We start from the raw sequence: 17,152 nt of genomic DNA on the forward strand, positions 1-17,152 counted from the left end.
CTAAGCCTTCCTAAGGGATAGGTGAAGCACAAACTAACAAATATGAATGAAAAGCTTTACAATTTTATATCAAGTGATTCTTAGATATCTATTTACAACTTTGATATTTCAAGCTCAGAATTTATTCCTTAGCTGCGACGCGTTGGCATGGTAACGCCAATAATAACAAACTAAACTTTTTTCTTTTCTTTAGTATGCCAAATTGCGTTTTATTTAGACATGTATTGTAAAGAAGCTTTTAGATCTAGAACTAAAAGCTGTCAAAGATTAAAATGCAAGTTATTTTTCAACGTTTTATTTGTTTTGATGTACAGCCTCTAGCAGTATCATAGGTTTAGTAGGTCTTTAGCATATTATAGGAACAGGATAATAATTTTAAGCTATTTATTGCAAAAAAATACAAATATTAATCAGAAGAAAAACTGCTTGTTAACACCACCAATGCTTAAAATCTGGTTAATTCGAAGTAAAACGACAGCTTGTGTATAGTTTCTACTAACATAAGAATCAGTATAATGCACTTTAATTTACTTTAATGTTTGTTAAATAAGGTATAGATTACATTACTAATAGTAAGCGGCGTCTTAAATCTTAATCAATTTAATGGCTTCTAGTCATTGATTAACATGTATGACTTCTGTATTTTATAAGATAACACTACTTACACTAGATTGAAAAATAGACACATAAAATTCACATTGAAATGCGAATGACGTAGTCTAGTAATAATGCTAATTAAAAAGTAATAGTTCTGTACCACGACATAAGCGGCTAGCCTAATAAAGATTAGGAAGGAAGGCAATCATATCTCATCTATCCCTTCACTCTCGTCTAAGGGTGCTGTGAAAGTTGGCATAACCAAATATATTCCTCCACTTTCCCCATTCAGTAGTACTAACTGTTCCAGGATATCAAGAGAGTCTGATCCATACTTGTATGTTTCTTTGGATGACTCTTTCTTCATGGTCTCTCTAATTTACATTGAAGGATGACTTTTAACAGTGAGTCATGTCTTAAAATATACATCAATCAATACCACATCATCATTCGTCTTATCACTGTATTGAGAAGTTCCTCCTTTTTGTAGCCAGATTGTTGACTTGTAAAAGTTTTAACTCATTTGTCTTCTTTTTCTGGTTTCTGATACCCAGTATTTTTTAGTAGCGTTTACTCTCAAAGGCTTGAATTCTTCTTTCCGCCTCAGCTTTCATTGTCTTTCACAACCATATAGGAGTACAAAGACCACTACTGAAGAATAGTTTTAATTTTACTTTGAAGGTGATGTTACTCTTCTAGATTTTCCACAGTTTGCTCATGCCAAGCTTAAACAGATTTTCTCTTTTATTGATTATTATTATAGCTTGTATATAGCGCTACTTTCATGCTTATAGTATGCTCAGAGCGCTTTTGGTCCAATCTCATTTGTGGACCAGTGGGGGGGAGGGGGTATCTAGGAGTTGGTTTTCCGTGCTGCCTTTAGGCGCTCAGTAAACACAACTCTGCCTGAGTCGGGTGTCGAACCTCGAGCCCCCTTCTAGGTAGCCAAATCAAGTTCAAGCGCACTTGGCCTCTCGACCACGCTTCCCACGATACCCCATCTCATGTTATGTCTGAGCCTAGGTATTTAAATGAGTCAATTTCTTCTATTGTTTGGCCTTTCAACTGTATGCAAGAACTATCTCCACCGCAAACTAATATTTTGCTTTTTTCAGCACTGATTTCCATGCTTACTGCTGTAGCTGCAGCATCCAGTTTTGAAGTAAGATCTTTCACCTGGTCTGCATTTTCTCCAATGATGTCTACATCATCTTCACACCTGAAAGTGTAAATAGGCCACACATTTATGGTCAAGCTAGGAGTAAATCCTTTTAAAGTTTCCAATATAAAATGCTCCAAAAATGTGTTAAAAAGAGCTGAAGAGAGAATGCACCCTTGACTGATCTGACTTATGTTTCTATAGTTTTGGCATTGTCTCAAGTCTCCTTTCTCGGGTAGTGATATAATTAAAGATTGGGTTCATTCTGTTGGCCATGTAATTTTCATCTCATATTTTCTAGCACAGCGGTTCTCAACCTTTTAAGCTCGGCGACCCCTTTTTAAAATCCCCACTCTGCCCCCCCCCCCCCCCCCCCCCCGCACAAATACAGAATTGTAGGGTAGACAATAACAATTCATATTTTCGATGGTCTTAGGCAACCCCTGGCAAATTGTCAATCGACCCCCAAAGGGGTCGCAACCCACAGGTTGAGAACCCCTGTTCTAGCAGAAGCAGTGTAAGTAGGGAAAAAAAAGAAACTTCTATCACACACACTCATTGAGAATATTTAAGACTCTTGTAAAATACATTTTAAAAAATGAAATGTCAGAATTTTTTGTTTCAGGAAAAATATTTTCCCATGGCTGATAAAGACGATGATATCAATATTGATAAGGATACTGGAAAAAAGGATAGTCCTCTTAGAAGGCTTCTTGGGAGTAAGTCAAAGTGACCTTATGATGCTATTCCATTTGCTGTTTTTATCCAACCAGAAGAATATCATTGTCTTATTATAGTTAGAGGTATTTAAATGAAGAATAATCTTAAGCTAAAAGAATTTTGTGCTTAGTAATGTGTAAATAATGTAATACATTTCCACATCTGAAATACAATTAAACTTTGTCTCCTCTAGCTATCTGGAATACAAGATACACATCTGATGTGAAAGAAGACCAGGAACTTTTGGTCCAGAGAACATTTCGCGAGTTGGTTATCTATGTTTTATTTCTAATATTTGTCTGTATTAGTAAGTAACACAATACATTGTCTTTATCTCTAAGTAACATTACTTTGAACAAATATAAATCTAAACTTTAAATAAAAATGGAGGGGAAAAGTATTTTACTCTTGTATGAAAATTGCTTAATATCTTTATTGTATGAGTTATTTGCATAAATACTGTTTAAGCTTTCTACTATATTTTTAATTCAATAGCTCTCTAGAAACTACCTTAGCTTCTCTCCAAGTCTAGGTGTCCCTGGGTTCAGTTGTAGTTACATCAAACACTTCACAACTCGATCAAAACACAGAAGCTTTATTATACTTCATGGCACATATCACACACTGGTCTCTCTCTTGTCTACAACTAACACACTTCCGGTCATTAGCGCGTACATTCCAACTGACAAATCGATTTTACACACATACCGACATTCATCCGTGACAAATACATAGCCCCTACGTCAGTCCCTGCATGTATATAATTAAAGCCAAATGCCTAATTTTTTTAACAGAACTATTTCAGATTGTGCAAAGATAAGAAACAGTGTTGATGAGTTTGGGGATTCATGTCATGGACGGGGTCTGTCTTTTTTCTCCTTGACCATATCTAAAATAAAAAAAGTTGTAGTCTTGCATTGCTGCTTCTCTATGTTACATGTCTATTTCAAGTAGTGCAGCGTCCCCACCCCCCCACTACACACCAATTCTTTTTCTAAAGAGGTTTCACTACTTTCCTTGGATCTATCCTTGAAAGACTTATTGATTATATAATAAGTAACATGAATTATTGTCTATCCAGTCATAACTTAAGTCCTCTTGGATTGCAGTTGCTTTTGGAATGTCCTCAACCAACATGTACTATTACACCAAAGTGATGATGGATCTTTTTCTTGAAGTGAAGAGTCCTGAAGGTATTTCATTCCGCACCATTTCTAGTGTGGATGATTTTTGGAAGGTTAGTCTTGAGTATAATTATTAGTCAGTCGGTCTTTACTTTATATTAAGTGTTTAATATCTTATGTAGTCTATCAAATTGGAAGTATTGCTCATCAGTCTGTGTTTTTGTTTAAAATTAGCTTTAAATTTGCATGCTGAGTTTTTTTTGTGAATTTACTTTATAATCCATCACATAGATTGTCAGTTAAAAAGAAGTTTGCTTCTTGCATTCTTCTTACAGTAGGTATATGAAGGAATATGGAGGTGCTCTCCTTTTCTTAGTTGTTTTCATAAATATTTGGATGTTTCCACACTGGCAAAAATTGAAAAAAAAAACACAATCTTGCTAGTACCTTTATTAAGAGTTTTATTAAGAGTTTTAAATTCAGGTAGCTTATCTTGCTGCCACTGCTGGCTAGCATCTGTGAAAGGGGAATAATTTGTAAGTGTCCCTTGACAACAATTGAGGGAATAGAAAATTGTGGTTAAACTTCTAATGAGCTTTTTGTTTTGCAAGTTTTGGATGCTCCTTCAGAAATGAAATTTTTGAACTAATAATTTGAAAGATTTTTTCTTAAATCTGTCTTTCATTCAGTAAAGTAAATTGACTTTTAAAGAAAAAACTTTTATCTTATTGTACTTAATTAACATTATAATCATTCAATCTAATGGTTGGTTAACTTCATCATCATCATCTTTCCTATGAGTTCCTCATGAAACATAGGGCCTCAGTAAAAACATGCCATTCTCCATGGTCACTTGCTAGTTCTTTAATGGCTTCCCGGGTTTTTCCTGCCCTCTCAGCTTCATCTAGTATACTGCGTCGCCATGTTCTTTTTGGTCTTCCTCTACGTCTTATTCCCTGGGGGTTCCTCTCTAAAGCCTGTCTAGCTCTGTTGTTGGTATCATTTCTAAGGGTATGACCAATCCATCTCCACTTTCTCTCTAAGATCTGCATCTCTATATTTTTCTGTCCGCTCATCTCCCTCCGTTTGGTGTTTTCTATTTTGTCGTACCAGTGTATTTTTAAGATATTTCTCAGACATCTGTTGAAGAAGGTCTGTACTTTTTTTTGTTGTTGCTTCAGTTGTTCTCCATGTTTCAGAACCATACATTAGAGTTAGGTTGGCTAACTTGGTGTAGATATAAATCTGTAGATTTTGATTTAAGTCACTGGCTGTGGTAGAGCTCTTAGAAATCAGTCCGTCCTTCTGTATTTATATATTCTAAAACTTTTGATCCAACCCTTCTTCCCAGTTTGCTAAAGGTCCCTTGTTAAACAGCTTATACTGGGAGAAGTGGTATAACAATGAGCCTCTTCCTGCCAGCACATTTGGTTATATTTACTATGAGAATAAGTTGCTCGGAGTCCCTCGTCTGCGCCAACTAAGAGTGAGTACAAACTCCTGTACAGTGAATGAAGAGTTTGAGACCTTCATCACAGACTGCTATGCCATGTACAGTAAAGATGACGAAGACACGTCTGACTTTGGCCGAGCTGCACAAGAACCTAATGAGACGGCGTAGGGCATTTACTTGAACAGTTGATTCAAGTTTCTTGTTCCATTTTACTGTTCATTTGATTACCGGAACCATTGCCTTTGAATATTATTATTGTTGACACATTTTAAAGATATTTTTGTTATTTAAATTCTGTTTTTCTTAACTTGATCTTTTTTTGTTGTTTGCTTGTAGAGTTTTAACATAGAATTAAATTTATTTTTTTCCAAGATGAGTAGAAAAAAAAACACACTGTTTTTCTGTATATTTTTATCAAGTTTATATTGGTAGAGAGTTTTGGATGATAAATATGTTCAACCTGCCTAGTGATGATTATTGATGAATGTTTGTATGTTTTGTGTTGTATGAATATTTGTGTGTAGTGTTTATTTAGAAGTGTTCATGTGGTATTTATGATGAATGCATGTAGTGTTTATAATAATTGTTTGTATATTGTGTTTATAGAAGAATTTGCTTATAGACATCTAATTCCACAAATATACTTTAACCAGATGGAAGTACCAGTCTCAAGACACACTGAAAGGTTTCATGTATTGGGGAAAAATTCATCTGTACAGTGGCGGGGGTTATATTAAGGATCTACACATCAACAAGGAGACGTCCAATCAAATCATCAACCAACTTATTGATAAACTTTGGATACAGCGAGGGGCTAGAGCTGTCTTTATTTCGTTCACTGTTTACAATGCAAACATAAATCTCTTCTGTGTTATAACGTAAGTCAACCTGTAAGTTAAAAAAACGAAACTGTTTTGTGAAATAATTCATTAATCTACTTTGTTGATTTAATTGATGTATATGTGAATCGTTGTGCTCCCTCAGGCTTCTGGTAGAGTTTCCAGCAACGGGAGGTGCTATTCCTTCTTGGACTTTCCACACAGTCAAACTAATTCGTTATGTGACAACATTTGATATGTTTATACTGGGATGTGAAGTTGTTTTTGTTATATTTGTCTTGTATTATATCATTGAGGAAATCATGGAGGTAGGATTATAGTAGAAAGAGCAGAATATGAGATATTTAAATATATTTTTTAGTTGTATAGGCTAGGACAAAAAATTAGAAATGAGCCTGCTTGCATATATAATTGATTTGTTATTAAATGAAGAAAAACTAATTAGATGAATACCAATTGTTTCTCTAATAAATTGTGTTTATTAAACCTGTTAAGTTGATATCAATGATCTTCGACTTCTTTTGTTATGTTTCATAATTCATTCAATTGTTTTCAGATCAGCTTTACAGGATATCGTTATTTCTTGGACTTTTGGAATATCTTGGACGTGGTCTTGCTGTTTGTCGCCATTGTTTGTATAACTTTCAATGTCTATCGCTCGTTGACCATCATGTCCAAGTTACAAGAGCTTCTGAGCAACCCCTTGCAATATGCTCCTTTTGAAAATATTGGATTCTGGGAAGTGAGATTCAATAATGCTGTGGCAATAACAGTCTTTATAGCATGGGTTAAGGTGAGTGTAGTAGGACGTAATCATCTTCTTTTTTGAAGTAACGTCTGTATTTTATAAGATAAGATAAGAGTGCTACAATATTTTGGAAATTAAATTCTGGTAAGTACAAGTCATTGTGAGCTGTAATGCTGTGATTAGCATGTGTCAATGTGATTTCATTTAGTCAGAGCATAAGTAAATGTATATTGTCATTATAATCTCTGTCATAGTGTACATGTATATCAATAGAGCCTAACACTCTATGAATCAGTTTTTAATGTAGATTTCAATTGATCTTTATACTAAAAACAAATACAAATGTGAAACGTAACGCTCAATTTCGGAATCAACATGTAACATCTATAATGGCATCACTGGAGTGCACTATTTTGTGAAGAGAGAATCCAATATATATCTTCTATGTTTTCTTGTTTGGTATCACATTTCTAGTGTTTACAAGTTCATTGTTCAGAGTAACACCTTTAGTAAAATCACTAAATTTAGAAAGCCTTCAGGACAGAAGGCTCAAAAGTAAAGTAGCAATCATACATAAAACACTGAACCGAAATCTTCAAATACAAAAACAAAATTTAATAAAATACTCAGAAAGACACAAAGATAAAGACACATTCCTCATCCCATATGCTAGGACAAATTTGTACAAATACTCCTTCTTCCCTAGTGCTATTAGAGCATGGAATGGGTTGCCTGAGCTAGCCAGGAAAACCAGTGACTTGGCAGAATTTAAGTCATTGGTTAATATGCATGACTAAATGCATGACGCGTAGGACGTAATCATCTTCTTTTTTGAAGTAACGTCTGTATTATATAAGATTGTTTTAACTATATTAAGCTAATCTTTCCTTAGTCTACCACTGTATTCTAATAGTGTACTTTAAATGTTAAGTTATAACCACATAATGTTTTCACTATGTTGGATCCTGGCTTTGTGATTAAACATGAAAAGAAGTATGAATACTATAAATTGAAATATATCTGTGGTTGTAGGTGATAACAGATAAGAAAGCTTGCTCATTAAGTGTGGTAGTAATTCCAATAACTCCTATGGGAAAGGTGTCATTGAAGGTACCATTAAAGATTTCCTTTACTTTCCCAATAAATGTCTGATAGAAACAAAGTGTCAGGTAGCAATATAAATACATTCAATAGAAAGAATTTATTAGATTTGAATATGAAACAATAAAATTTCTGATTTTCTTTCTTCTCACCTTCATATTACAAGCCACACTAACCATTACTCAGCATAGGTGAAAATTAAAATGCACATATAGCAGCCTATGCTCAGTGTGAACTAACTGAAAAAGAAACGGACATTGGCATTCATGTCTCTATTTTGCATACTGTTGTTTTTATTTGTTCTGTTTGATTGTATGTATGTTTTAGAATCTTATATTTCAACCATAAAATTTTGTTTTCATTGCATCCTTTCATAGAACTTCACATTCCTTTTTGACCATTGACTCTTAAGGATAAAACACTTTTGCTTTGCTCCTCCCAAGGGACATTCCTCCATGTCCAAAAATGTTGTTTTTAAAATGTTTTACATGTTTCGGATGTTCCTTCACAGTTGAAGATCGTTTACTTTTTAGTCCAAACCTCCTGCAGGACGACGGGAGATGGGAGCGGGCAGGATTTGAACCCTCGACCATCGATAAATCCGAGTGACAGTCCAGCGCGCAAACCGCACGACCAGGCAGCCAAGTATAGTCCTTCCCTCTTACACACGTTCGTCTTTGGCCATCACCTGTAACAGAAAAGAATAAAAAATCTTAAGTTTGTTTCCTTCCATGGAACAGTCTGAAAGGAACAGCTTTAAATAGAGATTTCTCTCTTTCAGGTGTTCAAGTACATCAGCTTTAATAAAACGATGACCCAGTTGTCCACTACACTCAGCCGTTGTGCCAAAGATCTTCTTGGGTTTTTCATCATGTTTTTCATTGTGTTCCTAGCATTTACTCAACTGGGTTTTCTTTTGTTTGGCACGCAGGTCAATGACTTCAGTACTTTTATGAACTCATTGTAAGTTGTTAGATTTAGTCTTTCACTATAGTCTATCAGCAGTTGGTTTACCTGATAATTAGTATACAGATAGCTAGCTTATAAAAATGAATCAGTATACAATTAACTCTTTATCTCCGTAATTATTTACCACATTCTGGTGGAATCAACGCTGGTATCGTCAGTTAGGAGAGAAAGAGTTAATTATTAAATCTACTAATAAATGGTTTACAATGAAAATTGTTTATTAAATAAGGTCTTATCACTATATGTTTTATTTAATTACAATCTGGACTTTTGCTGCTTTACTAACTATTTCAGTGCAGCAGATCTCAATGTGAATATCAGTGTATTACTATAAAACCTTATGCATTTTATTATTTAAAAATTCATGTTAAGTAATTTGTTTTACATTCCCTTTGCATCTTCAGAATTGAAGATAATTATATCCTAGCGCAGAAACCTCCTGCAAAACAATTGGTGTGGGGGGTGGCGGTGGGCAGGGTTCAAACCTGGGACCGTTGAGATGACAGTCTAGAACAAATTCAAGAGCCAATAAAGTGTAGACCATTTAGTGAAACCATTCACTGTAGGCCTAAAGTATATTCAGATACAAACGTTCTAGTCTAAATATAGAAATGGAGCACTCTCAGTGGTTGTTTACGTCTGCTGTGATTAATTAAATAAAAATCTCTTGCTGACAAAAGTGAAATTGAAAGCATGTACATTTGCCTGCAGCTTTGTCCAGGAGTAACAATAGAACTATATAGTCTATATATATATATATATTAGACTTAGACTTAGGTCCTCCCGCGCCGTTCGGCGCATTGGGCGGCAAGCTGTCTCCATAATGATCTGTCACTGGCAATGTCTGAAGCCTCCTCCCACCTGGTGTCCACTGTTCTGAGGTCCTCCATAAAGGTGTGTTGCCAGGTAATACGAGGACGTCCCTGTTTGCGCTTTCCTCGTTTTGGCTTCCATGTTATCGCAACTCTTGGTGTGCGTAATTCATTTTGACGTAGAACATGTCCCGGGACATATATATATATATATTTATCAAAAATATATATATGCTGTTTATCAAAAAAATTTAGGCTGATTGTTTGTTATGCTGTTTGCTCAATATGCATATTATGATTTGATTGCAGTCTTTTTTCAAGTTGAGTAGCTAAATATTAACAATTAAATACTATCAATTTTTAAAAAATGTCTAAAAAGTTTTTTTTTATTTTTCTTCAACCAGCTTCACTTTGTTCCGCATTATCTTGGGAGATTTTGACTTCCACCAGCTGGAACAAGCCAATCGGATTCTCGGTCCTATCTTCTTCATGCTGTTTGTTTTCTTCGTCTTCTTTGTTTTGATCAACATGTTCTTGGCCATCATCAATGACACGTACTCAGAGGTCAAGTCGGACATGGCCAAACAAACTGATCAGTTCATCATGTCAGACTACATCAGACAGGTACTTAGCATAACTCATTTCTGTGCTCTTTATAACATCATATAGGAGGTGCGGTGGCTGAGTGGTAAAGCGCTTGACTACCGAACCAGTGTCCCGGGGTTCGAATCCTGGTGAAGACTGGAATTTTTTATTTTGGAATCTTCAGGCTCCTCTTGAGTCCACCCAGCTCTAATGAGTACCTGACATTTTGTTGGGGAAAAGTAAAGGCGGTTGGTTGTTGTGCTGGCCACATAACATCCTCACTTACCTTAGGCCACAGAAACAGATATATATATATATATAGCTTTCATATAGCGCTACTTTCATGCTTATAGCATGCTCAGAGCGCTTTGGTCCAATCTCATTTGTGGACCAGTGGGGGGGAGGGGGTATCTAGGAGTTGGTTTTCCGTGCTGCCTTTGGGCGCTCAGTAAACACAACTCTGCCCGAGTCGGGTGTCGAACCTCGAGCCCCCTTCTAGGTAGCCAAGCCAAGCCAAGTTCAAGCGCACTTGGCCTCTCGACCACCCTTCCCACAGATGACCTTTACATCATCTGCCCTATAGACCACAAGGTCAGAAAGGGGAACTCTACTTTTTTTCTTTTAATAACATCATTTAGGTGTTCAGCTAAGCTGATTTTTTTTTTGTTTGAAACTAATAAGACTAAATCTAGTAGTATATTCTGTGACTAAGGTTCTATGTATCCATATAACACCAGGGCTATCAAAGAATCTGGAGTAAATTGGGTGGTAAGAAAGACAACAAGATGGAAGGCTATGAGAAAATTTTATCTGGAGAACTGTCAGGCAAGGCCGTGCATTTTGAAGATTGGAAAAAAGAACTCAAGAAGTGAGTGGTAATTGGGTATAGCAAATGCTTACATTATGAATACAAGTTGTTATTCCCCTTAGCAAAGGGGGCTAATAGTGTAATGCTGTGCATAACATCATATGGGCTGGTGTAAAAATGTTTTTATAGTTTATTCAACACACATAGATGAGGTTGTGTGTTGATGTGTTATGTCCCAGGAGGCCTTTTGACTCAGCTTGCTTTTCTTTCTGGTTAAGCTTCCATAGACTTTGATCATCCAAGATCATCTGCAAGGGAGCAGTTGTTAAGTTTGGGAATCGTCTCTCCTGAATGAGTTACTATCCCTAGCTCATCTCCTCAGGTTTAGAGTTAAATTGCCCTATACTAGCTTCATGCAATCAGTTCCTTAGATTTTTTTTTTAGATGTTTTTAGTGAATATCCTAACTACTGGGATACTCCAGTTGGTCCATGACTGTTAATCTGATATTTGCAGCTGGGATAACTCAATGCATTCTCCATAACTTTAAACTCAGATGGTCCATGGCTGTTTATCTGATATTTGCAGCTGGGATAACTCACTGCATTCTCCATAACCTCAAACTCAGATGGTCCATGGCTGTTTATCTGATATTTGCAGCTGGGATAACTCAATGCATTCTCCATAACTTTAAACTCAGATGGTCCATGGCTGTTTATCTGATATTTGCAGCTGGGATAACTCACTGCATTCTCCATAACTTTAAACTCAGATGGTCCATGGCTGTTTATCTGATATTTGCAGCTGGGATAACTCACTGCATTCTCCATAACCTCAAACTCAGATGGTCCATGGCTGTTTATCTGATATTTGCAGCTGGGATAACTCACTGCATTCTCCATAACCTCAAACTCGGATGGTCCATGGCTGTTTATGCCTGTGGTTTTTGACACTGTTTTTATAAGTTGTGGTGAATGCACTCTCTGTCTCAAAAAAGAACATTACTATTTGTATTGTGTTTAGCTGTAACATCAGAGCACTTATTGTGTCACTTCAATATTTAGCATTAACAAATGAAACTTATAAAGATGTTGTACTAGAACTGACTGCTTTTCATGTGTCTAGGTCTGGCTACAATGAAGAAGAGATTGAGGAAGTGTTTGCTAAGTATGATATAGATGGAGACAGAGTCTTAGATCCAGTGGAACAAGCCAAAATGTTGGAAGAGCTTCAGAAAATTACAGTTAAGCATTGTCTTTTAACTTTAATGCGTAAATGTAGATACATTTTTAGTTTAGAGATAGTTGTAGCAGTTTTAAATTTTTGGTTTAGAGATAGCTGTAGCAGCTTAGGTACTTCTCTAGTTGATAGTTCTTAAGTTATTCATAGTACTTGAATTCTACTGCACTAACATCATTGAAAATAAAAATCATTGTAAACTAACTTAATGATGTGCGTGCACATAGAGTAACTAATCCTGAAAGAAAAACAAATCTTGTTACTCAATCTGAATTGGACAAACCTTTTTTTCCAGTTGAGTTCATTCCTGAAGAGAGAGGAGCCCCCACTGTGAGTACTGTGACTCTCGTCTCACTGTGGAACATATCCTCATTGATTGCCCCAGATACCAGGATATTAGGGGAAAATTTTTTAGAGCGGACAACTTAAAAACACTATTCGATAGTGTGACCCTGGGAAGGTGCTGGGCTTTGTCTGGGAGGTGGGGTTGTATATGAAGATTTGATTTGTGAAATTGTGAACATATAATATTTACAAAAGATTTTTACTAAATTATTAAATTTTTACTAACTTTACTATTTTAACTGTAGACCTAATAAACTAATAGACCTTGCTTTTAATGATTTAATTGTATGGAATTTAGCTCTGGCGATATGAAGGGAGAGTAATCCTTGAAGGATTACAGGCAGGACATGGCCTAAATTGTGCAAAAAACTCAACATGAGTTTATTCTCTTGTACAAGTTTGGCTAATGTTTGTTTTAGACTGACAACCCTCAGTTAACCTCTCTTGACTTGATTTATTGTACCACTCCATTGTTGTGTATCAGGCTATGATGGATGCCAGCAAACAAAAAGAGGGAGCCCATGCCTTTGATGAAGTCAACGAAGAGGACAGTGATGAGGAGAAAGCTGGTCATCCAGGTGGAGGGGGAGATAATGTAGGCATGGATGACTTTATGGTAGGCATTTAGTTTGACTAGATGATAAACATTAGGCTTGACTTGCTGATAATCACAAGTCTAATTTTTTAGTTACTCATTTAGTTTGTTTATAAAGTTAGAATTAATGGTAGCCATAAAGTTCGCTTCCCACTATCCAATAGTTAATGTGGTAGCCATAAAGTTAACTTCTAACTATCAAATAGTTTATGTGGTAGCCATAAAGTTCACCTCCCACTATCCAATAGTTTATGGGGTAGCCATAAAGTTCACTTCACAGTGACTATCAGATAGTTTATGGGGTAGCCATAAAGTTCACTTCACAGTGACTATCCAATAGTTTATGGGGTAGCCATAAAGTTCACTTCACACTATCCAACAGTTTATGGGGTTGCCATAAAGTTAACTTCACACTATCCAATAGTTTATGGGGTAGCCATAAAGTTCACTTCACACTATCCAATAGTTTATGGGGTAGCCATAAAGTTCACTTCACACTATCCAACAGTTTATGGGGTAGCCATAAAGTTCACTTCACACTATCCAATAGTTTATGGGGTAGCCATAAAGTTCACTTCACACTATCCAACAGTTTATGGGGTAGCCATAAAGTTCACTTCACAGTGACTATCCAATAGTTTATGGGGTAGCCATAAAGTTCACTTCACACTATCCAATAGTTTATGGGGTAGCCATAAAGTTCACTTCACACTATCCAACAGTTTATGGGGTAGCCATAAAGTTCACTTCACACTATCCAATAGTTTATGGGGTAGCCATAAAGTTCACTTCACACTATCCAACAGTTTATGGGGTAGCCATAAAGTTCACTTCACAGTGACTATCCAATAGTTTATGGGGTAGCCATACAGTTCACTTCACACTATCCAATAGTTCACTGTGATGCTGTTTGATTTGTTTCCAGGCTCTGACCCGACGAGTGGACAGGATGGAAACCACGTTAAAAGGAATGATCAATAACATTGATGCTGTGTTGGTGAATCTTGTGCATAAAGTTCAGGTAGCGTTACTTAGTGAAATATTAATGACTTAACTGTAGACACTGATGAGAACAATATTAAAAGCCTAGCTGTTTGTTAACAATAAAACAACAGTATAAAGGTGGATATTCTTGGCTTTTGTGATTTTTAACTGACCATGCTCAAAGATAGTTCCTCTCCTTTATTAAAAAAAAGGCAATTAAAAAAGAATTGTAATACAATTTACTTAAAATGATAAGAACATTCAGCAGCTAATCTAGTCTTTCTCTTAAATCAAAACTTAAGTATTCACAATTGAATTACAGATTTTGCTTTTTTTTGTGTGTATTTGAGAATATTTGTCATTATATCTTTCATTTTAATCCAATCTTAATGTTTCAATTTCGTTCTATTTTCAGAGATAAATATTGGAAGAGATGAAGGTTATACTTATGTGCACAGTGTTTTTGTTGTCTATTTTCTGTTACCAAGCATTAAAATTTTGATGCCAGAAGCAAATGTTCTTTTCTATAGAATCACAATACAGTTTGAAAACTTTAGTTTGGTTTTCTTTTTTTTTTTTTTTTTTTTTTTTTAGTTCATTACTTCTTAAAATTGAAACCAAAATAACTTCTTTAAAGACTTTCAATGATTGTTTACGTCCAAAAGAAGAAGTGAGGAATGAATTTTGTCTTTTGATGTACAGTTTGAGAATTTGTTGTAGCCACTCAAGTGTTTAAAGAAGTTTTTCCCTTTCCCCACATTCTGTGTTGAAATCCATATTGATTCCACTGGAACATCATGTGTAGTTTGTCATCTGAAGCATATTGATTCCACTGGAACATCATGTGTAGTTTGTCATCTAAAGCATATTGATTCCACTGGAACATCATGTGTAGTTTGTCATCTAAAGCATATTGGTTCCATTGGAACATCATGTTAGTCATCTGAAGCATATTGATTCCACTGGAACATCATGTGTAGTTTGTCATCTAAAGCATATTGGTTCCACTGGAACATCATGTGTAGTTTGTCATCTAAAGCATATTGGTTCCACTGGAACATCATGTGTAGTTTGTCATGTAAAGCATATTGGTTCCACTGGAACATCATGTGTAGTTTGTCATTTAAAGCATATTGGTTCCACTGGAACATCATGTGTAGTTTGTCATTTAAAGCATATTGGTTCCACTGGAACATCATGTGTAGTTTGTTATCTAAAGCATATTGGTTCCACTGGAACATCATGTGTAGTTTGTCATTTAAAGCATATTGGTTCCACTGGAACATCATGTGTAGTTTGTCATTTAAAGCATATTGGTTCCACTGGAACATCATGTGTAGTTTGTTATCTAAAGCATATTGGTTCCACTGGAACATCATGTGTAGTTTGTCATTTAAAGCATATTGGTTCCACTGGAACATCATGTGTAGTTTGTCATTTAAAGCATATTGGTTCCACTGGAACATCATGTGTAGTTTGTCATCTAAAGCATATTGGTTCCACTGGAACATCATGTGTAGTTTGTCATCTAAAGCATATTGGTTCCACTGGAACATCATGTGTAGTTTGTCATCTAAAGCATATTGGTTCCATTGGAACATCATGTTAGTCATCTGAAGCATATTGATTCCACTGGAACATCATGTGTAGTTTGTTATCTAAAGCATATTGGTTCCACTGGAACATCATGTGTAGTTTGTCATTTAAAGCATATTGGTTCCACTGGAACATCATGTGTAGTTTGTCATCTAAAGCATATTGGTTCCATTGGAACATCATGTGTAGTTTGTTATCTAAAGCAGCCAATTTGTCAAATGAAGGTTGGCAAACAGCCACCACCAGAAAAGTTTGGTGTAAATTCTGAACTAGGTTTATCATGATGACTAGCCATTCTATTGACCAAACTTGCTCAATAAAATGTCCATGATTGCAAAGTCTGACTCAAATCCAAGACCAGCATTAGGCAGATTTGACCGATTGCTCCAAATTGAGCCATCTTAAATTTAGCATATCACTATCAGTTATGGTTCTGGTTACACGCTTTTAAAGATGTATGATTTAAGTAAAAAAAAGTAAAGTTCCCCTTTCAGACCTTGTGGTCTATAGGGCAGATGATGTAAAGGTCATCTGATTCTGTGGCCTACGGTTAACGAGGGTATCATGTGGCCAGCACAACGACCAACCCGCCTTTACTTTTCCCCAACTAATGTCAGATACCCATCAGAGCTGGGTGGACTTCGAGGCGCCCGAAGATCCCGAAATTAAAAATCCCAGTCCTCACCAGGATTCGAACCCTGGTCTCTGGTCTATGATTTAAGGGTTAACCTATAATTTTACTTTAAGTAAGCCACTGGCGCCTATTGCGTTTGAAATGCTTCCTATGCATTCTGTATAATAAATGTTAATATAATGATCTAATTAATAGTAATAGTTGTTATTGTAAAAAAAAAATAGAAGAGGGGCCTCCCAAGCATTCATTTAATTGGGGCCCGCAATTTGTAAGGCTGTTCCAACTCAAGTAAAAAAAAAAACAACACCAGTAAATTATCTCCAAACAGAAGTTATAACAAATATCTTGCTCCGCCTCTCACCTCCCTCTCCTAATGATAGTTTTTTGAGTATAAAACTATAAAGAATTAGTTATGTGTTAAGTACTCAAATACTCTTTGAAATTCTTATGCTCAGAAACATAGTTGGAAACCACTTGTGGCTGGCATTTGGGGATCATGGCCAAAGTGTTAATGAAAGTATTGGATCTCATTGACTGCAAAATAAATTTTAAAAATAATCAGCTTGACATCTTGAAAATGTTATGTTCCTAGTTGAATAAAAGTAGATGTCAAAAAGTATCCTTGAAAAAAAATTCAATCTTTTATCCTATTAGTAAAAATTAATTGTGAGGATTTTTTTTTTTTGGTTGGGTGGGGGTACCAGTGGATGACCTTGACTTGTATTTGAGCTTTTGGGTGTTTAACTTTTCGTAGACCTGTATATAACTACCATATCATACATATTGTTACGTAATTCTGAATCTTCTGGCTTAATGTACCAGTAGGCACACAAATAAAAACACTG

General features: G+C 35.7%; 1 protein-coding gene across 1 annotated transcript; it reads left to right on the top strand.

The window, feature by feature from the left end:
• Positions 1-455: 455 nt before the first annotated feature.
• LOC106074030 (polycystic kidney disease 2-like 1 protein) lies at positions 456-14,633 on the top strand. The gene is made up of 15 exons (XM_013234754.2): positions 456-551; positions 2,382-2,475; positions 2,670-2,783; positions 3,586-3,713; positions 4,952-5,217; positions 5,707-5,931; positions 6,038-6,200; positions 6,449-6,685; positions 8,523-8,704; positions 9,927-10,146; positions 10,845-10,975; positions 12,040-12,157; positions 12,983-13,114; positions 14,019-14,114; positions 14,493-14,633. Exons 2-15 carry the CDS (start codon positions 2,397-2,399, stop codon positions 14,496-14,498), a joined length of 2,097 nt encoding a protein of 698 aa, XP_013090208.1. The 5' UTR covers positions 456-551; positions 2,382-2,396; the 3' UTR covers positions 14,499-14,633.
• The last annotated feature ends 2,519 nt before the right edge of the window (positions 14,634-17,152 follow it).

The sequence above is a fragment of the Biomphalaria glabrata genome, chromosome 2 (genome assembly GCF_947242115.1).
Source record: "Biomphalaria glabrata chromosome 2, xgBioGlab47.1, whole genome shotgun sequence".
In the NCBI taxonomy this organism is placed as follows: Eukaryota; Metazoa; Mollusca; class Gastropoda; family Planorbidae; genus Biomphalaria; species Biomphalaria glabrata.